Source organism: Stegodyphus dumicola, chromosome 2 (genome assembly GCF_044657685.1).
Source record: "Stegodyphus dumicola isolate Sdum_Otavi_A_Nest chromosome 2, ASM4465768v1".
Lineage (NCBI taxonomy): Eukaryota > Metazoa > Arthropoda > Arachnida > Araneae > Eresidae > Stegodyphus > Stegodyphus dumicola.
In genome coordinates this window covers 3,708,405-3,732,325 of record NC_140769.1, presented here as the reverse complement: position 1 = coordinate 3,732,325, position 23,921 = coordinate 3,708,405, and the positions used below count along the sequence as shown (strand labels likewise).

General features: G+C 34.4%; 1 protein-coding gene across 1 annotated transcript in view; it reads right to left on the bottom strand.

Annotated features, from left to right (window-relative positions):
* LOC118187605 (tyrosine-protein phosphatase 69D-like) overlaps positions 1 to 18,703 on the bottom strand; it is a 393,140-nt gene extending 374,437 nt beyond the window's left edge. The window contains exon 1 of the mRNA XM_035357863.2: positions 18,411 to 18,703. Within this exon, the coding sequence (XP_035213754.2) occupies positions 18,411 to 18,630 (220 nt within the window). The 5' untranslated portion in view covers positions 18,631 to 18,703. The remainder of the gene's footprint in view (positions 1 to 18,410) is intronic.
* Positions 18,704 to 23,921: the final 5,218 nt, after the last annotated feature.

The window sequence follows — 23,921 nt, the reverse complement described above, 5'->3', positions numbered from 1 at the left end:
TGTCAAAGTTCGTCATTAAGTGCGCCAAGATGGCAAACTCAGAATGTTCTTTCTCCCGTCTGCTTCAGACTGTGCTTCGGAGTTCTATAACAAAGGTAGATAGCCGCTCAATTATTATATTTTAGATTCTTATTTTAAAAGAGTTTGGTTTATGAAATCGCGGCAAAGCCTCGATGGATATCTGGCTCAGGAAAGGGATGCCTTCCTGGAGGATTTTCTAAGAGAAACTCACTCGTATACATGTTACACATAGGGAAAACGCTCATGAAGCCAGCCTGTTTGCGGTATTCGAAGCCGTTCGCGGGACCAAACTACCAGTGTTCAACGAATTTAACGTTCGTTCGGTTGTGGACAAAATGGAAAGGGGTAAAATTAAAAGGGAGCAAAATGTTTATTTTTTAAAAAATAATAAAAAAAAAACTTTACATCCTATATATTTTCAGATGTTGAAATTTTAAAGTCATAAACGTCAAATTGTTTAAGAAAATCCAGCAATTTCCAAAAATTCGCCAAAAATTTAGAACTGAAATTACACTTCTCATAAATGTTTCATTGAAAAAAAATTTTTTTTGCTCTATTCGATGATGCAAACAACAGAATTCTGATATGTTAAGTTTGTTCGTTAAATGCAAATACGTACTATAAACCGGGTAAACATTAAAAAAAATAAAATCTAAAAGGTTTAAGATTTAAAATTACGTCCAAAGGGTCGTTTTTTTAACATTTTGTGCGTTACCTTTATTTGTTAAATATCGTATTCTTCGCATTTAAACCATAAAATTCAGCTCAACAGCAATATCACAAAATAATTTTAAAATGAACCTATATTTGGAATTTCCCGATACACCTGAAAATAAAAATATACGCGCTGAAAATAAAAATATTCCCCTTCCCCATCCCCGTAGAGTGTTGCCATTGCTCGCTTTTAAATCGATGAGTTTGTTAATCAAAAATTCGTTAAAGTTTTACAAAATATGAAATAGATAATAACACAAATTTCAAATTTAATAATAAAACAAATTCCAGATTTTAATAATAAAACAAATTCCAGATGCCCATATTCGGGTGGAAACGTACGTTATTCAAAATTGGATGGCTCATAAATACATTTTTGCAGTTTCTTCATTATTTAATTTCTTTAAATATAATACAGGGCGATAATATTTGGTGGCAATAATTTGAAAAGTGAATCGGACATTTATAGTGAACCAACGCAAAATGCCAAAACTAAAATAATAGTCCTTCAGGGCAAATTGCCGCTTTAAACTAATAAAAAAAATCTAAATTGAATTTTGAAAAAAAGCACTTATGCGTGCACAAAATTTTAATCTTATCAGGAAGTGCTTATCAGGAAGTAGGTTGAAAATAGGCGACAAAGTTCCCTCACGTGTAAACTAAATAAAAACTTATAATTAAAAGCGCATGCAATGTTAATTTTTTTAGATGAGGGATCACGCAACATGTATTTTTCAAGAGTTTCAAGTAAAGAAATATCTAAGTATCCTTTAAGTAAAATGTTTACCTTAAGTTTTGTGTAAAAAGCCTATTATATTCGCTCAATGATTCCCTTACCTAAAGTTATCCTCTAGGTATTACTGATGGAAACAATTGTTATTTTATAATTTGGGAAAAGTTCACAAGTGAGAATTGACAAAACTGGCTTTATTTGGAAAGAGACAATTCCTTGAAACTATAGTTTCAGGAAAAAGTCAGTAAGTGCCAATTTCTTTTTGGTACTGTGTCGAAGGAGAACTCAACACAATTACGAAAACGTTGAAAGAATTCAACACAACCGGATGGTAAGAAAGTTGTAGCCTGAAAGAATGATTTGCGAAATCTTTGGAGAATTCGGTAGAAACAAAATTTTCGCCCACTATGCTCTTCCTCTCGAGCTCTCTGCGAGAGATACAACGTTAAGGACTCTGAGGAAATTGAGAGCGAGGTTATAAAATTTGTTGAAGCAGTCAGTCATTTATTTCTCCCAAGAGTAGTTTCAAACATGAGATCATATTTCTGTTTATACTTTCTGAAAGAGAAAGGAAAGAATGTGCCATAAAATATTTTAGATAATGAGAGTTGGGGTCGTAGATGGATGCAAATGTTGAAATGTAGACACAATTTACGAAAATACTTCATAACTTGAAATCCAAACTTTTTAGTTTCATTCATGCTATTATAAGTAGACGCTTTAAATGCGCATAAAGTGTTTTATGTAATTTGTTTGAATTTCATCACGAAACAATTCCGTATATATATTCGTTTATATATATATGAACGAATTAAAAGAAGAAATGTTTTTAAGAATTAGAAGAGTTTAAAAAACTATTAACATAAATCCGTATCCTTTAACCCACACCTTTTCAGCAGTATAGTGTTTTAATCCTTTCCGGCTCGCTACTTTTTAAAATCGGGGTTTTGATGAAAAAAAAAGGTAGGCAGTGTAATGAGATACATTCCGATGACATCAGAGATCACGTGACTTATGCGTAGCTAATGTAAACAAACAATGCAGATGACCTCTGAGATCACATGACTTATGTATAGTTAATGTAACTAACAAGATCATTCTTGCTCTTCTTCTCTTGCGGAATGTATCTCATTAGGCTTAGAGGAGTAAACAAGTAAAATTTTGTGAAAATAGCACTTATTGTTTTAATTCTGTGGGTGTGCTGAAAGTGGCACACTGACTGAATAGAGCTTCGAAAAGAGTGCTGATACGAGCATTGTTGTCAATGAACTGACCGACGAGATGCGGAGAAACAAAGAATGCAGACTCTCAGTTGTCCTAGATGATCGGTGAGCCCGGTCTGGGTAGACCTAGCGTTCGCCGTTGGATTTTTGGGCAAGATTTCAAGGTAAAAATTTAAAACTAATATAGAATAAGGAGATTAGCATACAGCCAAAAAAATAACATAGAAATTTTTTTTAAACGATTCCTTTTATACCCTAAATAAATCTGGATTTCTTTGAAAAATGAGGGTCTTAAAAAACTAAACATGGCTAAAATATATGGACTGGTTTGTGCTGAGCTGCCATCTACTATAAATAAAGAAGGTTCAGAGTAACCTATAAATTCTTTTTCATTCAATTTTTCTGTGCGTACAGAAGGAAATTTTAGGTGTGTCCAGACCGGACACACTGTGCCGCAAATGATTAAATGTGCTTATCATTAAGAACTCTGCACTTAGTAAAGAAAGGAAGAATTATACTACGAATATTACTATTCATTTAGATACGATGAAAATTTTATCCTGCCCCTAATATGTAGCAAACTTACGATTTATACTGATTACGATTCAAAAGTGCAGCAGGCGCCGCTTAATATGATCATGTTATTCCATGGCTATTTTGATGACATTGACCGAATAGTAATATTAAACGATGACAAAAATATACTTCAAAGTAGCAATGGAATTTGACCAGCTTAATGAGAACATAAGGAGGAGTACATCAGTAAATACTTCCACTGCATTTTAATTACGGTAAGTTTATTTATGAACTATTCAAAGTGTCTTCATATCTCTCGTATCGGTAAAGGCCAAAATCTATTCCTCTCAAACATTTGAAACGTCCGTACACAGGAATTTTTGTTGAATGGATGTCCTTCATCCATGCCATGTAGAATGCTACGGAGTAATATTAAACGATGAGTAATATTAAACAATAACCAAAAATGAAGTTAAGCAGTTACTTCTCTCTTGAGGATCTCTGTGCGATTTCATTCACTGTGTGCAGTTTTCCCTTAGAACAGGATTCAATTCAGAACAGGATTGCTAAACTTTGACGTTAAACACGATAATGATAAGCCTGCATATATCTGGAATTTATTATCACAGATATTCAGATTTAACAGTAATTTAGATAAAAAGGAGCTCAGTACGATAAAAACTGTTAAACAAAAATTAAATGTCAGATAAACATACGGTGCTTACATTTATTAAAATCTAAATTTATGTGTATCACTTTTTTCCGTTACTCTTTATTTCTCTGATACTTTTTATGTGCGACAGCTGCTGTTTTGAGTTTCGTAAATAAATGTATGTCAACAATCTTTTATGAGTGAAATAATTTTACATTCTGTCCGTGTGCGCATCAAAATTAAAATGAATAATTTCCTTCCACGATAAAAATTGTAGGTAATCATTCTGCTTCGCATATTCATAATTAACTATTAATTCAATTAAATTTTCAAAAGCTTAAATTATTTCAATGCATTTGTCAAACAATTGAAACGTTAAGCTTTATTCATTATTTGAAAAGAATATATACATATAGAGAAAGTAATATAATAGTAATATAAATTTTCTGAGCTTGAATGTTGGTAATCTCAATCAAAACGTTCGGTAAAAGGAAAACACAATAAATGTGTAGATAATAAGAATAACAAACGCAAACAAGTGCATAAATTTCGACGCCTACTTAAGTGTCTTATTTTGTAAATTTTGCTATAATGCGTTCAGTTTTATAACATGTCTACTGTTTTCGCATACAATATGATTTTCATTTGAAACATTGTTTCGGAAAATTTAAAAAGATGCCTAAGGCTATATGTTTAAATTGGAGATAAAAACATTAATTATCTTTACATCTAATTTTAAACGAATGCATTTTAATCTTAACCTGCATACATTTTATATTTCCGTCACGAACAAATTTCCGTTCAAAATGCTTTGTTTTAAAAAACTGATTATGAAAATTCGCTACTTTTAACAAGAGAATTGTAATAGTTTTTTTTTTTTTTTTTTTTTTTTTTTGTGTGTGTGTGTGTGTGTGTGTGTGTAGCCAAAACTCTTGTTGGTACTAAAAGGAAAAACTAATAAACAAACTGCCTGGCAAAACATATTTTAAGTACATTTAATTAAGTACGGTTAATTAAAACGCAATTTTAAATTAAATTATTCCAAATTTAAACAAAATTCTTCGCAACGAAAGAAAAATATATATAAGTAAATTTTGATGTAAACGTTTCGGAAGAAACAGGTTTCTTAAAACTTTGAATCCATTTTATAAATTAAGCAGCATAAATCTTGCATTATTTTTAAGACAATTCTCCAATGATCAGAATATCTTCGATAAACACAGTATTTAACCCTTAGAAAATCAAAGCCTTAGCTAACTTGTATGGTTAAAATACCGAAACGTCTGTTCCCGCCCATTACTGGCCAGTTTCCTCCTCTCCCCTTCCCTGCCATGCCCTGCCCTGCTATTAACGCACAAAGAGCTGTGAAAATTTCCAGTGACATCCTTTCTACTTCTTAAAACAAGAAGCTTCAATTAGTCTTTTAGGACAAGTTGCCTGCAATATGCTTTTACTATGAATTTGTGGAAACTGCAACTGCTACTTCATATATTAGGGGGAGGGAAGAAAACAACATAGCAATCTCGGCCGTTTCGGACGTTTGTGGTATTTTGAATGAAAGGCCGTCTGGTGGGTTTTGGACTTCAAATGGTTAAACACCTGGCAAAAATGCAAGAGAGGTAGACAAGACCGTAATACTCAGAGTTTGTAACAGAATATGAGTGTGAATTGGTGCTCTCATGTGATACAGATCATTATTTATTGGTAGGAAAAAGAGTTCAGCTGGCGTAAATCGTCATTCCCCGTGGAAGTGGCGAGCGGTATCAATCGTTACACAAATGGTGAGCTCATCGACATGTATTCTTTCTATGCAACTCGGAATGGAAATGCGGCAGCTGTTTAAAGGAGGAGTTCGTAATCGGTCTACGTATATCCTTTGAACAGCTGCACAGTGTTATTGCAGTCCTATCGATAAAATATATGTTGCGAGCTTCGCTTTTTTGTAAACATATCTACCACTCAAAATTTGCACGGGGATTGAAGCCTTACGCCAACAGATACTGCTCAACAGCGCCCGACACCTGTAGCCAATGTTCAGTCACCTAGCCTCTATAAAGCCATGTTTCGGATCTATATCCTTAAATTCTTCAATAAGCGCTTAATAATGGAGGACGAGGGGCATGTACCTGCTTACCTCTGGTGGGCGCCAGATATATGCAACTGCTACTATATATGCAACTGCATATTCCAGATAGATGCAGGCTTATAACAGGTGTCCCCGTTCTCCGACACCTGTCACCTGTTCAACAGCACCGTGTACTTTTTCAACGCGCCGTTTCCGCACATACCTTCCGTTCCAAAATGTACTTATTTCTGTGCCGCCATCCTCTGTCTACCTTAGCCATTTCGTTCTTACTAGATATTTTTGAATCCCCGGCATCTAAAATGTAAGCTTGGCCCACCAGAGGTCGAGCTGTAAAATTGCTGAACACTGGTAGTTCCGACTCGAGTTCGATCGCAGGTGAACGGGCTGTCTGCATAGGCGTTTTCGTGGGTTTTCCAGGTGTTATGTGCATAGGAGCCAGTTTCCATTAAAAATTCCTCCACGAAGGCAACCGTCCCCTTAGGCAAATTGCCCTAGTGTGTTTTACCATAATCAACTAAACAATTTCCAAGAATTTATACCTAAATATTGGCTTTTGCGAACTACAACTGTACAGTTGGCCCCGACTTTTATACCTTGAGATAAAAAATACACTTAATAATCATAAGATCTAAATTTTATTGAATTTTAAGGTTTCGCAGATAATATTTTATTTGGCTGATTATTAAAGAAGAACAGTTTCGAACTTTACAGCTCTGAATAAGGCTGCTGTCACACATCCATTTATTTCGGACGAATAATTGTTTCAAACAATCGTTCTACCTGCTTTACCATTCACAGAAAGGAAAACTTTTCGCTTTTAAAAGCCAATCAGCTATCCGCATCGAGTCCCTCGTTTTTAAAACACCATTTGTAATGGAGAATTAGTAGTTTCTCTTTTACATGATAATCCAAAGTGATCCATCGTGATTCACTGGTTTGATCCTGTGATAAAGCAGAAAATTTGTACTTAACAGTTGTTCTTCCGAAACATTTTGAATGTGCGATACGTCCTTAAGAGTTTAAAATATCGAAAGAAATTTCTTCCTTGGATGGAAATTCACCAAAAGCATATAATTACATTAAACATTAAAAACTTTCGAAAACACGTTTCGGTTTACAGTTTTAAGAATAAAAAATTTAGAACATGAAGAATGACACGTCAAAAATGTGTTTGGCCACTAACAAAAAGCATTTTAAGTCACAACAGTTTCAGCTACTTCACTACCTACACATTCCTAATATTTTTACAGCTGGAATTCCCCCCCCCCGTCTTTTATGATGGTACCTTCCCCTGTTTTGGCAAAAGCTTTCATACAACTCTCAGCAGTTTGTCAAAAAATTTATAAAAAAGAATCTTCGGATAAAAAAGCGTATCCACCAAACCGCCAGTGGATCAGAAATCAGTGGGGGTGGGAGAGCTTAGCGTAAAAGTAAATGGTTCGAAAAGTGGGCCACATTCCAAAAGAAACGAGTAAAAAATAATAAAAAACTATGGTGACCCCTATGAACGGTTAGCTGCTTGAAGGACACATTGCGTTGACAGATGAATCATTAATAATCTCTTCCCCTTCTTGCGGTACCCCCTGCGTTGATAGTACAGCAAGAAAAGGAAGCGGCAGTTGAAGTTATGTCTGAGGATCCCTGATTTTCTATATACAAGTCCCTTTAGTTTAAGGTCAGTCTTTATACGAACTGCTGATAAAAGAATGCATAGTCGAGAGAAGATATCTTTCCGCTGACGATATTGCATTCTAGTACCATCTGGCATAGCCCATATAATTCTTCTTGTTTCTTTAATGTTAAAACTATTTCAGTGTTCATTATTTTTATTCGACATATATTCCCAAAGCCTGTTTGCTTACGAACCGTTTTAGAAGATAATGAATGAAAACTTCATGTGGACACTGCATGATTGCATTGTACGGTTTATTAAATTATAAGCATTTTTTTGCCGCACTTTATTTAAACTTATAGAGAGTATTTACACGATTTTGATTTTCTCATTGTATTTCGGCCACCAGAGTCGTCTTCCTGTCTGTTCGCAATGCGCAGATCGTATGCGCAGCTAAGCTCGCATTTTGTTTTTGCATTCTTGCAAACGCTAATTGTAACTTTCTCGTTTTTCTTTTTGCTGTGTTGTGTTCTAAAGTTGAAATCGCTGAATAAAAGTTGTACTACAGTCCACTCGCAAAAATTTTTTCTTATGTTTATTAATTTAAATTTATGATACCGCTAGGCTACACCTTGAATTTAAATACTAATTTTAAAATGCAAACATGACTAGCATCAAATTAGAATGAGGTTCAATTATCGCCTGCATTCTTTTCTTTAAAATGTCTCTGAAAATTAAACAGTGAATCGAAGGCTATATTTTTTCGCTGTTCGAAGAGAAATACTCTTATTTAATTATTAAAGAAATATGTGAAAAGCATGGTTTTAATATTTCTACGGGTAAATTAAGTGACATAATTAATATGAAAGGAAGGAAACGTTAAAATGTACATCTGACTGGGAAGAGGTCAAAAAATGCATTCCCAACAAAGGTTCTCACAGTACTCATTATTAAATATGAAGTCGCATCTCATGTTTTAAAGGAAACTCCAGCACCGCAAAGAGCTATTGCAAAATCTTTAAATATATGTGTAGTAACTTCGAACAAAAGTATAAAATCTGATTTAAAGCTTAATAAGGTATTTCTCCCGCTTTCCTGGAGTGCCTTCGTGGTGTAGTGTTCTGCACGCTGGGACGGTATTCCAGAGGTCGGTGGTTCGATTCCCGGTGAAGGCGATTGCTCATTTTTCATCTCTCTGGCTTCGAAAAAAAACTCCTAACGTCTCTACAAGCTAATCAAAACAAAAAACACGCTGCTCATCGCCCCACGCTGAAACATGTTTCTCAGCGTATGACTGTGTGCAGATTGCTGTACAAAAAGTATTCGGCAGGGGAAAAATGGAAATATATCATTACAACTTATAAGGCTTGGATATACGTATCTGACTGCAGTAGAAATTGATCAAGTTACTTCCGAGAAAAAGACTTAATATGTTGTTTCAGAGAAAACAAAGTTTTTCTAAAGGTTTTACGGTTATTAATGGATTCTCTTATTACGGACACTTAAAATAAGAAAAGTAGAAAAAAATGTCAAAATTAATTCGGAGTGCTATCAGAAATATATTTTAACACCTATTTTTAAAGAAGAAATTCTATCTCTGTATCATCCAAACAATCTTCACTGTGTTAAGCTCCATCAGGATAAGGCTCCAAACCATAGCTCTAAATCTACTGCTCTGTGTTTTTGAAAGGGAAATAGAGAAATAAAACCGGATTTAAAGCTATTTCTTTTAAATGTATCCCACCCAAGTTCTCCGATGTGTCTCCTATTAATTATTCTTTATTTGAAGTTTAAAAACAAGCTAAGTGGCCTCCCAAAACATTGGATTGACTTTCAAAACACTGGAAGCTTGTGAAGGAGAAGTGGAATAAAATCAACCTTGATGCTTTAAGAAAAGGACTTTTATCTTGGAAATAAAGTCATAATATGATAGTTCAACAAAACGACTATCAGACTGAAAATACCAGAAATTAAAATTTTAAGCTTGGTTTATAGATAAATCGTTGCAAAAATGATATTTCATCAAATTATTCTAACCTAATTAACCGATTCCTCGGAGGAAGATGAAAATCACATCAAAGACTGCAAATTCTGAAATTAAATAATCCGGGTTACGGGAAACAGCATTAAAATTTAGATTTTGCTATTTGTCGGAAATTATTCTTTTCTAACTTTAAATTACCAAAATATGAAGATTTTCATTATTTAAAACACTTCTGTAAATGGAACTATATGACTACAAATAACGACTGTGAAAATAAAGGTCGAATAAGGGCACGGTTATATAGATATGCATATATATAAACTATTTATAAAATCGTAAAGAGTATCGTTCGTTTGCTACTGGCAGTCTATGGAACTAGTTAACCCTTTGCGGCACATTGTGTACTCTCTGGACACACCTAAAAATTTCCTTCTGTACGCACAGAAAAATTGAATGAAAAAGGATTTATAGGTTACTCTGAACCTTCTTTATTTATAGTAGATAGCAGCTCAACACAAACCAGTCCATATATTTTAGCCTTGTTTAGTTTTTTAAGACTCTCATTTTTCAAAGAAATCTACCAGAATTTTTTAGGGTACAAAAGGAATTGTTTGATAAGAAATTTCTATGATATTTTTGGCTGTATGCTAATCTCCTCATTCTATATTAGTTTTAAATTTTTACGTTGAAATCTTGCCGAAAATCAAACAGCGAACCCCAGGTGTGCTCAGACCGGGCTCACCGATAATCTTGGACAACTGAGAGTCTGCATTCTTTGTTTCTCCGCATCTCATCGGTCAGTTCATTGACAAAATTGATCGTTTCAGCACTCTTTTCGAAGCTCTATTCAATCAGTGTGCCACTTTGGGCACACCCACAGAATTAAAACGATAAGTGCTATCTTCACAAAATTTTACTTGTGTACTCCTCTAGGCCTAATTAGACTGCCTACCGTTTTTTAATCAAAACTCAGACTTTAAAAGGTAGCGTGTCAGATAGGACTGCAGCATTGCAAAACACTCAATTAATCGGTAGTGAAAGGCGGCCCAAGGTCGTCTGAGCCCACATATACTAGCTTTCCCGTATTTTATCAATATTACGTCTATACGTTCTCTGCCTCAGTAAGATACGCGCTTCTTCAAATTGTATTTTTGCCAATATTTTAAAAAATTAAAACTCTTCTGTGTTCTTTGATTTTGATTTGTGAAATTTTTGTCTATCACTATCAATCTCATATATATGCATGCACAAATACAGAAAAAGAAAGGACATATAATGGTAGGAATTTGGGAATTGAAGGAATGCGGGCTCAGTCTGAAAATCAAAAGCTCTAGATTCTATAATATCAAAGGTCATGGAGGGAATAAAATTAAAAGCACACATTTTCATCGCTTTCTAATTTGTCTTGAAACAACAAAGCTGAATTTGTAGCGATTGTTTTAACTAATTTCGATTATGATCGATTAAACGTGACCACAGAACATCTATTATTTTTTGAATTGTTTTACCGATTTCTGATCAATTATGATAAAATTTTTGCGACATTTAATCGACTAAAAACTGTATGTAGGTGAAATACGCTAGCGAATATTAAGGATATCAGGATTTTAGTAAAAATAACTCATAGCAGAAGAAAACATTCTCACCCGATTTTGTTACGTCAAAGATCAATAATTAGAGAAGGATTACAGCGGTGTCGGACTCCCTGTTGCTACATAAATTACTCTTAATCTAAATTAACAGGCATCGGATATTTCCTGTAGTTTGAAAATAAAGTGGTCCCAAATTAGACGATCACACAACGCTCAAAGCTAAATTAATCAACACGACTAATGAATTAAAAACATCGAATGATAATAATGAATAAGTTCTTTAATAATGAATAAGTTCTTTAAAAGTTTTTCATACAGCTTTATACACTTCATTAGATAATAATCAACGAATATTTTACTCTACGGCAAAAGTTATTAAAAATAGAAAATAACTACTCGGAGAAATAAGAAAACTTCCCTCAATTCTAATACTTCTCTCACCAAACATCCTATGGGTCTTAAAGAATTTCTCTACTTTCTCTAAGAACCGTACTCATTTAAGCAAACATGACCTTGCATATCTTATTAGATTCTGTAGTATTTAAAAGTATTTTCTTAGGGCACGTGAATGAGATGATTGTTTCGAGATCGGCGAGGGGGAAAAAGGGGTCTTTTATTTTGCAGGTACGATTACATTTCGGGAAAGTGGACCTCGTAAAGGAATGTTATTAGCATGGTAATGGCAAACTGCGGAAAGACGTGAGATGGAATAGAAATATCAATAATTCGTTTCGCGAAAAATACGCTTTGGTAAACGGGAAAGTAACTTTAGGCCCTCTATGTAATGCTTTAGTGGATGGTTTTGCTCTGAATTCTGAAATTCGAAGGCACATGGTTAGCGCTTTCTTTTGCATTTCTTCATAATATTTTCCCATTAAACCGATTTAGTGAAAAATGGTAATCGATATCGACTCGAAGATACGTCTGTCTCGTTTGTTACTTTGCTGTCTTCTGTATCCCTTATATAGTGCGAGGTTTATTTATTTATTTTAACCTAATAGGTAATTTTAAGTTTCAGTACTTTTCTGTTACTCTTGTGATAAGAGGGCATAAAGGTTCTTTGCCTAGGATGAGTTTTCAGAGTGCAATACTTTTCATATGAATGGTGAAATCCTGTGCCTTTGCTAATAATTCCGATTCAACTTCGAAGGTCATTCCAGTGGACAAAGTCTTTTCATCAGGGTCAAGAGATGGACACTTTGTTATGTATGAGTGAAAGAATCTCTCCCCGCCTCCAGGGAGTTCAGCGTAAGTAAACACAGGGAGATATGTAAGGTGGTTTTCTGATAAGAGAAAGAACTTTCCTGTTTAGAGCTATGGGCATGTTGGCCTGCTAAGAATGATAATTCCTCGTGTATAATGCATTAGAGCATTTTTCCTGTAACAAAATTCTGAAAATACGGGACTAAATATATCCAAGTCCCATACTGTCAAGATATGCAATTTCTAAGCTTTTCATCTTATTAAAATTTATGTTATTGTTAAAACTTGAGTTTGAAGTTCACTTCAACCCTGTGTCACAACCCACGGTTTGCGTAGCAGTTTCAGCCACCACACCATACTCTCTTTTCACCCACGCTTTTCATGCCAGAATGTAAAAGAGAAAGCGATTACTTATTCAGACTAAAGAAAGAAGTGCTATTTAAGCAAAAGTTTCGGAAGTTACTTTTAGGGCGTGTCTGCCAATGCCAGGGCACGTTGTGCCGTGATTATTAGCGATTTGATTTTGTGGCGTTGAGCGCTTCTAGCCATTCGGCTTTGTTTCGCCGGTTTTTTACAAACCAGAGCCTTGCCTGGACGTTAAATTATTATGTGAGCCGTTAGGCTAATCTACCGCATTTGAAATTATTCAACGTTACGTATTTCTGTTAAGCTAGAATTTCTTGACTTGTGTAAACCGAAGTTGGGTAAATGTCAATTTTGTGCTTGAATAAAAGGGTCTTAAACAACCTTTTTCTGACTTTGTTTTATTTCATAAGGGTGAAAGATAATTCCTCAATAGTCTTTTTAAAGTCTATAGCAGCGGTTCTCAACTTTTTTACTAACGCGTGCTATCTAAACAAAAACTGAAAATCTTTAGTACCACCACTACATTTTACAATGATTATTTTTCGATTTCTCAATAAAAATATTTAAAATATATATATTTTGCCATTTACGCGATGTATTGGCTATTTGTATTAAATAGGCACATATTAAAAATATTGGATTATTAAAAAATATTAAAAATCTAAAATTTAGTGTGAAATTTAGGCCTGTAAGAGAGATTAATTTGTTTATGTCTTATTTCCCTTAGCTTTAACCTCAAATTAGGATCCACTTTTAATTTTGCTCTGTATTTATTTTTCAATCGTAACATGGAAGAAAATCTTTGTTCGCACAAAAAAGTTGTGTGAAAAGGCAATAAAATTTAATAGCTTTATTTGATATGCTTTTAAATTCTTTTTTTTTTTCAGTTCAGACCAAAATTAGCAAGTGTGTTGTTTCTGAAATCTTCAGTTAGAGTTCGATGACAGGAAATTTCTATCAGTTGTTCGTTTCCTTCAGAAGATATTTGAATTCAATTGTTAAAAATACTTTGTTTCTTCGTGTACCACCTATTTTACTCTTGCGTACCACCGCTTGAGAATCGCTGGTCTATAGTATATGCTTCCTAAGAGAACTAGACTTCATATAGTTTATATACTCTTAGGAATCTAGTTCTCTAGTTCCCTAAGAGAACTACATTCCTAAGAGTTATTTTTTATTCAAACAAGTAAATTTGTGCAAATTGTATGATAGAATAAAAAAAATGTTTCCTTGAGGAGTACTGAAAATACAAACTGTATTATAGAATAAAAAAAAATTGTTGCTCTATGGAGCATTGAAAATGTTCAGTTTATAAACATTTCGAATGTAGACTAAAACACATTTCTATGTTCTACGCCTAACTAAACCATTGCATTAAATTAAAAAAAATTATTTCTTTTCATGATGGTTTAAAAGTGTTTGAGCCATATCACAAAGTTCTTTTCAGGCCAAAATGATATATCAATGTAAGTCTATGTTTAGTCAGAATTGTTATTTACAAACCTTATGTAGTTCATTTAACGTATATTATCCCAATTAATTATCATTGAAACAAACTTCCAGTTAATGCAGATATTATGGGTTATTTTAGTTAGCCCACAAAGAAAAGGGAATACCTAATATTTTCCTAAGAAAAGGGATACCTTCGTGGCGAACTTTATAAAGTAAACTGGTTTGTATTGGGGTTACACGTGGGAAAAAGTATAAAACCCAGGTATGCAGCCAGCTCGTTTGCTCGTCTTTAAACCCGCGACGAACTACCCGGCATTCTTTAATATTTTTAATTTTTATTCAGTATTCTTTAATATTTTGGTCACTGGTGAGTACAACTTATGCTGAAATCTAGTTGAAAATACTATTCCGAGGGTACCTCTGAAATTTTTGAGATATAAATAGATTTTTAAAGTTATACTTACGAAATTTTAGGTGTGTTCAAAGTAGTCTCCTCCACCATCAATGCATTTCTGTAGGCAAATTTTCCAGAGACTAAATTCTTCAAGCTATTCATTTCTTGGAATCGATGAATAAAATGCGTTTATAACCTCATCAACCTTTTCCTCGGGATTAAAGCGAGTCCACTTAAGTTCGTTTTTAGATTCGAAAATAGTCAAAAGTCACACACAGCTAAATAGGATGGTTATTGTGGACGTTCTGCCACTTTGATTTGTTTGTGCTGAAGATTTGATTTGTTTGTGTTCAAGATTTGATTTGTTTGTGTTCAAATTTGATTTGTTTGTGCTTGTGTTCAAGAAACTCAACTGTCAATCTTGCTGAATGAGAAGATGTACAACCATGGCGGAGCAGGAGTCTTCTAAGATCCAATTCTTGAATAATATCTGGAAGGCACTTGGTGGTGTGCCAGTTAGCTGCGACCGTCTTCTGTCCTTCCAGCTTGATGGCTTCGATCAGTCCTGTACTTTCAAGGAAACGGCATAAGTTATTATTTTCATGGCACGTTGTATTTCACCACTATGGGCAAGACATCATCTTCAAAGATCCACACACTTTTTCCTTGCTTGACGTGAAATATAAAAAAATGGTGCTTACGTTTCATCACCAGTTATGATTTTAGAAATAATGCAGTGGCCACTATCTTGAATTTAAAAGTTTCTTTGCTAATTCGGATACGCATTTATTACATATGTAGAAAAAGTATTTACATATGCACAAAATTCGTAACGCTGTGTTAGCTTTTGAGTCATGATAGCTGACGTAATCTTAGCAGATTTCGTCATGGAACACTCAGTTAGAATTTCGCAATTAATTAATGTGAGATAATGCGGTCGAATTAGTTAATTAATGTGAATTAATGTGAGATAATACGGAAATCGAATTAAATTAAAAATTTACGCAGCGAAATTAAGAGGACCCAGGTATAGTTTCTGCAGCACTAACTCCACATTTCGTCCTAGTTTTGAGGGAAAGTGCCCTACCAATTCTCTTTCCCTACATAAACCTTTCGAAAGGGCTTTCGGATCACCGTATACTTTGAGTGCCCCTTTTGACGCATAGATAGAATACGCTTAGAAACATCCATTCCTTCTGCGAGTTTCAAGCCCTGTCCTTTCGCCGGTAGTCAGTGTCACTAACAACTATCCCGTTTGGGCGGTAACAGACCACAACTGCGCTAAATTAAAACGTTTCGATTTGATAAACGTATAAAAAAATGTTCTTAAGTCCTTCTGCCTATTAATGTAACTAAGAGTTTGGCGGATTTTCTGAATACGTAAAGTTTAGTTAATAAATCTACTTCTCTTTGAGTGGAATCATATTTAAAAACGTACTTATTAGCGTGATGTCTTTTCTTTCCTTAGAAATAAAAATTAAATTTACCACAAGTATAGTGAAAAGATAAACGCATGATAGACTAAAACATGTAATTACTATGGAAGTTAAAAGCACCAAAGGGAATTTATTGTCAATGATTTGATAAAAAAAATTTAATTGGTCTAAATGTTTAAGAAATAAATTGCATTTGCATGTAAAACAAGACTACTGTTTAATTTTGGTTTTTCCAATCTGGCAACTGCATTTTGATACCAAGTAGCATTGCCGAAGAATGATATTACCTGTAAAACAGTTTTCTCTTCTCACCAACTACAAATGCCGCGAAACGCACGCACAGACGTAACTGTAGTTGCCGCATTTATCAGCAAAAAGCAAATTCAAGCACTGTAACATAAGAAATGTTTTTCCTTAGCTTATATTTATTGAACACATAATACATATCTGTCTGTATATATATGTGTAATAATAAAATTCCATAGTCAAGAATACACTTAAAATTCTAACTGTATGTTCTTTTCATTTTTTAATGGCGACGTTCTCTTATTTGAAAGTACGTGGAATTAAATCTACAGCCCCGTAGTCAAGTTGTTTTTCCCGCCTTTTCTACACGTACAGTTATAGAATGTTCTGGAAATATTTAAAGCGAACTGCATTGGCTGACGAGGCTGACGTCATTTCTTGGAAGCTCCGCCTTTCCAGAGGCTATAAAAAGACTCGCGAAAGAATATCGGGAGTTTTTCTTAAATGGGTCGATGCAGTAAACTTCATACAAAAAGTTATTAGTAATTCTTTTTATTTACTCCGGATATCTGATTTTGTAACTGCTATTTCTCCTGAATAATAATAAATGGATCCTGTTTTTTAAACTTATCGTCTGATAATTTAAGCTACGACTACATCTATATTTCTCAAACAATATATATATATATATCACATACACACTATGGTAACACATTTGTTTCTTGTATTATAACAAAATAAAATTTCTTATAAGTATAAACACTAAAGTTTGCTTTATAAAAATAAATAAAATAATCCATATTTAAAAATGACAGTTAAACACTTTTAACACATCGTGATGAACTATGTTTTTGATTATTTTTAACAACTGTTTCGAATTGCCATAAAATAAGCTGTTGCTATAAAACACTTTTTAACTTACATAACTTTGTTGCAGGAAAATACATGAATTTTATCCGCTGACAATTAAAGATCTCCAGGTCAGCGACAAATAAGGTTAGGTTCTTCCCCAAATTGACGTCATTTACTTACAGATTTGTGAGAAAGAAACCAAACAAGATAGTTACTTTTGAGCAGATTAGCGAGTCAGTGACGTCATATAAAAGCAAAAATTGTAGTACAGTAAGCTTGGCTACTGTAAGAAACTATGGAAGATTTATCAATTTCATGGAATAAACTCAAAAAGCAAGTACATTTTAATGTGAAAAGAAAAGAATAAAACTTCGAATTATTTTACTGAAACTTAGTTAAGTCTTTCAAATGTTTTGGATTAATTACCAAACAATTAAAAATGAACACTGAAAATATTCAACCATGATGTATGGTTATTTCTATATTAATTTTTCTTATTTTTGGGGATTTTTTCTTATTCCGTACATATTTTAGTTATTCATAAGGAAAATAATTCATAAATTTCTTAAGTATATTGGATCCCCTCATAATTTAATATTATTTGGAACTGTTTAATACTGTTTTCAGATTTAATGCACTATGATCAACCACAAATATTATTATATAATACCTTTAACAAATTTTCGTCCGAAATTTAGTGTTATATTTACCTATGAATTAATTCCATTCATAAGCTCATTTGTTTCGCAGTTAAATTGAAATTTATAAAATGTACATCTTTTCTTTTAAATCTCACCTGAAACTTTTCAAGATTTATTTTAAGCAAGTACCACGTAATCATAAGTTTTCAACAAAATATAATTATCATAGATATGGTTTGGTGCCATTTTTAACAACCAATGCCAATGAACATCAAATAATATGGCTTCAAAACTTTGAGAAGAAATTTCACTACCATCGATATCCTCCAGTGGCGTTTGTCTACGTTAAAGTTATTTACTTTGAATATCTGGTGAGATGGCTTAACTGTTAACAAATTTAGCTACCATGTGCTTTGGTGAAGTTTCCATCAACCGCTTCCAGAAGCCATCTTCCTTTAACAGGAAGTTCAATGGCTCAAAGATATTGACAGCATATTTAGCTTCCACTATTGCTTGGTAGAAACGCCAACAAAGCATACGCAAAGGATCTAAATCTGATGTCAGTATCTTAAGCGATCTAACTTAATATTTAAAATGAATAGCTAATGAAGGGCTCCAGTGAAAGCACTTAACGGATTCCGATGACTTATTCACTCAGTGAAAATGGGAAAGGAGAAAAGTACTCACCTAAAACTACGACATCTTGCGCGGCCATCAGCATTTCTCTGTCGTTATGGGCCGTGCAGATGTAGGTGCCGTTGTCCTGCCTGCGTAGGGCGGTGATTGTGAGAGTGGCCAGCACCTGCACATGGCTAAGGTCGCTCGACTTAAAGAGGAGCCTCTCGCTCCCAGGCAGGAAGGGCTCTTCGCCCCGCGACCACCTCACGGTCGCCCGTGGGTACGACATGGCCACACATGATAGCGTCACCACGCTGTGCAAGCTTGCTGCTGTCACGTTCGAACCCACCTGAAGGCTCAGGGGCACTGCAAAGATAAAAACAGACGCTCGTTAGATCAGCATACTCCGCCTTTTGAAATCACAATAAAGTCGTTCGTGAATATCGGAAAAATACATTGTAGATATCTAGGAGACTTATGCTATGAGTTTTTCTACTACATTTTAGAAGTGTAAAGGTATAAAAAAGACGGATATAAAATGCATATTAAACAGAACAACGTAAATCACATTTACCGACAAAATAAATTTCTAAATAAATAACTGAATATATATCAGAATCTGAATTCCGAAAAAAGATTCATTTAAGCAGATTAAAAGTACTATCGACTTAACAGCAGTCAAACAAAAAGGTTAAATTACAAATGATTTTCTTATACACTGCTGGCCATTAAAATTGCAAAACTAGGAAGGAATGATCTGACGAATATCAGAATCACATGAAAGGAGGAAGAGGTTTGGATATGCAAATGAATAGAATTTCAGCGCATTTCGCATTCGAAAAACGCTTTATGAGGTCAGAGTTTGCTCAGAATATCGTGTTATGCCTCGAATAATAAGAATAAATGCTTACCAGCAAGTATCGGAATTTCATAGAGGCAGGATCGTTGCCTATCGAGAGCGTGGATTATCGTTCCCTAATATCGCCCATCGCACTGGTCGACATCCAACCACTGTCATACGAATATGGAATCAACGGATTGCTGAGGGTTATACTAAATGATATACCGGTTCTCAACTCCCTCCCATGACTAACGCCCGAGAGGAAAGACATATTGTGAGGTCAGCTCTGCAAAACCGTACAACCATATTATGGACCATTAATCAGGATACGGGCATGATTGCAGTATATTCAGCATCAGCTCATACGGTGTCGACCTTTGCAACAGCATGGACTATCAGCACGGCGACCATTACTTCGTCTTCCCTTGACAATGCAGTATAGAGAGAGATGGCGATTCTGGTGCGCCGAACGACAAAGTTGGATACAGGAGTGACACAATGTCGTCTTTGTAGACGAGTCCCGGTTCTGCGTGCAGTATTCATTCTGATGGCCGTATACGTGTCTGGAGATTCCGAGGAGACCGCACGTGGCCTGCTTGCATTCGTTATCGGCCTAGGGGCCATGCAGCAGGTGTGATGGTTTGGGCATCCAGTTGGTACACGACACGCACAGTCTCACACAGTCCGGATCAAACGTAATTTGAACACAGATCTGTACATTTCTGACATCTTACGTCCAGCGGTTGTGCCCTATATTGAGCCGCCACCAAACGCCATCTTCCAAGATAGTGAAAAGACTACACGTTACCTGACCTTCCTCTAAATGCAGTGTATTCAGTTGTTTCCCTGGCCTGCACGGTCTCCAGACCTGTCACCCACTGAAAACATCTAGTCATGGGTTCTGAGAGACTGGTCCGTCACCCCTCTCTAGCTAATGCGGTTGATGAAGTGGGGCATAGATTTGAAGCAGCATAGAATGAGTTGTCCTTTTCTGTCATCCCAGCCCCGTTCCACTCCATGCCTAACCAGGTAAGCCGTTTTTACTTCCAGGGATAGCAGCTCTTTCTGCTAATTTCGCACTCCTATAAACCCCAAACCTGCTTACAAATTTAATCAGTTTGCGTTCATTCCATACTGTTTACGTACAGCAAATATCTTTTTTGTATTTACTTTCTTTCAAGGTGTTGCAATTTTAATGCCTAGTAGTGTAGATCACCAAGAGCAAACCACTTGCAAGATTTGATGCGAACATTTTACCGGCGAAAACATTTACGTTACATGTGCTGGAATATGAACATATGTTTTGTAAAGTCATTAGAATTTTTTTGATGTGAAGGACATGAAAAATGAGCAATGCCCTCGCCTAAATTAGAACCTGGACCTCTCGATACGCGCCGAGTATGCTAACCGTTACACCACGAAGGCATGCCGAAAGAAGTAACAAACTCCTTTAAAGAGTTTCTGGAGATTAGGGGACTCTTATCGCCAAATTCTGGTTGTGAAGAGTCATCATTCGCCACTTTGGTTTCAGTTCGGGCGCCACTGTAAATTCATTAGGTTATTTTGAAACAGGAGACCTGAAAAATGAGCAATGCCCTCGCCGGGCCTCGCGATACCCGCCGAGTGTGCTAACCGTTAAACCATGAAGGCATGCCGAAAGGAGGGAGAAAATGCCTTAAATTTTAAAGAGGACTGTGTCCAGAAATGAGGCCAAGAATTTCATAACGCCACTTTGATCCACACTGAGCTACCATAAAAAGAGAGATAGAAGACAAGGCTAAAGATTAATTACGAATAATGTTTACAAACTCAGAACTAATAAAATAAGAATTAATTACTATTTCTAAGCATTTTGAGATTAAACTTTAATGTAATGACCTCAGCTCAAAATCTAGCAAAGCATGTGTTTATCATAAATGAATAATTAAATCTTCGTTTCGAAGTTTTATAATTTACCGTTTTTTTTTGAAAGATAAGCCTCTCAGATATCTGTCAATTCTGAAAACTACCTTAGAATTTATATGAAGAGGTTAAATTTCATTAGGATATATAAAAATCGTTCTATAACAACGCACACGTTAGCTAAATTATACTCTCAAGCTTTTTACACTTTGTTACAAAAGAATGCTTGATAATTCCTGTATGTGCTTCTATTGATGACAAATGACATAAAACTTGATATTTAGAATCTAAAAAGTGATGTTATCAATGTATTTCAAGACTGATTTTACTGCGAGTGTAACGATGAATTTCGCTTCTGAAATTGTCTGAACAAATTTTACAAATGTACATAAATCTAAACTTATAAGTTATTTCTCCCGCCTGCTTAGCATGCCTGCGTGGTATGGTCAGCATGCTCAGCGCGTATTTGGGACTCGGACCATTTTTCTTGTCTCCTGCTTCCAAAAATCCTAATGCCTCAAAAAACTTTTATTGCATTTAATTTACAATATTTCGTGGAACATTTGTGCAAAGTTTCATAAAATTTCTATCGTAATACCTTCAGTTAAAGATTTTTTCCTAACAAAAGAGATCAAGAAACAAAATAAGAAAACAGTTTGAATGTAAAGCAAACACAAACAGAAGGAAATGAAAATGTTGCCAAGTACGAAACTTAAATTGCAAAACTTAATTTTGTTTCCAAGCACTTAATATCAAGTAGAAAGGTTCAGAATCTTCTTTTGAATGTCATTAGAACTATTCAAACGACAAATTCTCCTTTTAAAGATATTTAGAGTAGTCTGCGTGCCATTAGACATCAACTTCCGGTTTCTTAAACAGAAACATCCGGTTTATTGCGTAACCAACGACAGCCATAATTCTGCTTCCAACGACCAAAGAGACAAAATAAAAGTAGTCTGCTGTTGTTACGTATCTGACAGCTTACCAATTTGTAAGGGAGTACCAATTTGTAATTCCCTCAGGGGAAGTTATTGGCTAAATTTTGATTGAATTAGAAAAGCGTTTATTATTGGAAAGTATTTTTATACTTAAATTTTGATAGTCAATAGAAACACTTCCCGGGGTTTGGTACCTTGTCGTGGTCTGAGGGCTCCACCTCCTAAGGGAGGTGGTCTAAATCCAAACCCCAAAAGAGATTGACAATGGATAAGAAAGTTCAGACAGAGACTTCTGTGCAGAGTGATTTGATTGAAGAAGCTCGGACTATAATTAGCGAGCTAGAGACTTGTTTGGAAGATGCAAGTAGAATTACAATTGCAATAAGAAAGAAAGTTTTTAACACACAAGAAGTGTTGTTTAATTATTTAGTATCTCAAGCATTGGAGATCGAAAATTTAAAAGGAAAATTAGAAATATTGGACAAGAAATCACAATATGAAAGATCTTTTGCTGAAGTATTGAAACAGCAGAAAATAAGTGATAAGAAAACGTATCAGAGTAAAGGAAAAACTAAGAAAATAGAAGAACATGTTGTTCTATTGTATCCGAGTAAAAAAGGAACTTCTTCTGAAGAAGTTAAATCAAAAGTGGTAGAAAACATTGATCCAGTTGAGTTGAAGATCGGTATTAAAAATGTTAGAAAAGTGAATAATGGTGGATTGGTTGTACAATGCTCGAAAAAAGAAGATGTTGTTTCATTAGAACGAGAAATAAAAACGAATTCTCTTTTAAAAGATGAAATTCAAGTAAAAGCTCCTAAAAAGAAACAACCTAAAATTATATTATATAATGTGGAGGAAGAACTGGATAAAGATGAAATTTTGGAAGCAATCAAGAGACAAAACCAAATATTTGAAAGTGGTGGAATTGAACTCTTGTTCAAAATAAAAGCTAAAAATCAAAGAGTACACTGGGTAGCAAATATTCAACCAGATAAATTTGGTCCGATTATGAATCAAAATAAAATTAATTTGAAATGGTATAGAATCACAGTAAAAGAATATCTTAATGTTGTAAGATGTTTCAAATGTCAAGAGTATGGTCATTTTCAAAGTAAATGTGATAAAGATTTGATATGTGGTAAATGTTCAAAAAGGGGACATAATTATTGGGAATGCAAAAATGAATCTGAATGCATCAATTGTGTACAAGCGAACATTAAATATAAATTAGATTTAGATACTAAGCATTCAAGCTTAGATAAAAATTGTTCCTGTTTTAGAAGACAAATGGATCTTATGATAAGAAGAACTGACTATGGGTAATGTTCTCTTAAAAAAGAAAAGGAAGGAAAAGAAAGAAAAAGAAAAAAAAAATGGTGAATAAAATTGTATTATGAACTATTATTGACAATTGTAAATTTTATGTTTAAAAATGTTAAAATAAATTGAAAAAGTTATTCATTTTGTTATGAGGTCTCTGTGTATTATAAAACTTATATTAGACTATATATTATTGTACAAATAATCTTATTACGATAAGGATGTCATTTGTTATAAGTTGTTGTATTATTATATGGAAAAGTGTTCTATTTCCTAAATTAGGAATATGTTAATTTTAATTTGATTAAAAATTATGTATTATTATATCTTTTGTTGTAACAAGTTGTTTCATTAATAAAGTATTTTAATTTGTTGGCGAGGTTAATGGATCTTTCGGCCAGTAACGAGTACAGTATGGTGGTTGATTTAATCAATTAGTAGTTTCAATAAGCCCTGCATATACCTTTAAGGTCGCAGGATTAAATACCAGTTATTACCAATTTGTAATATATGAAATATATTACAAATTGGGAGATTTCGGTGTTCACAGATTCCCAGAGCATCATTAGAGCTCTT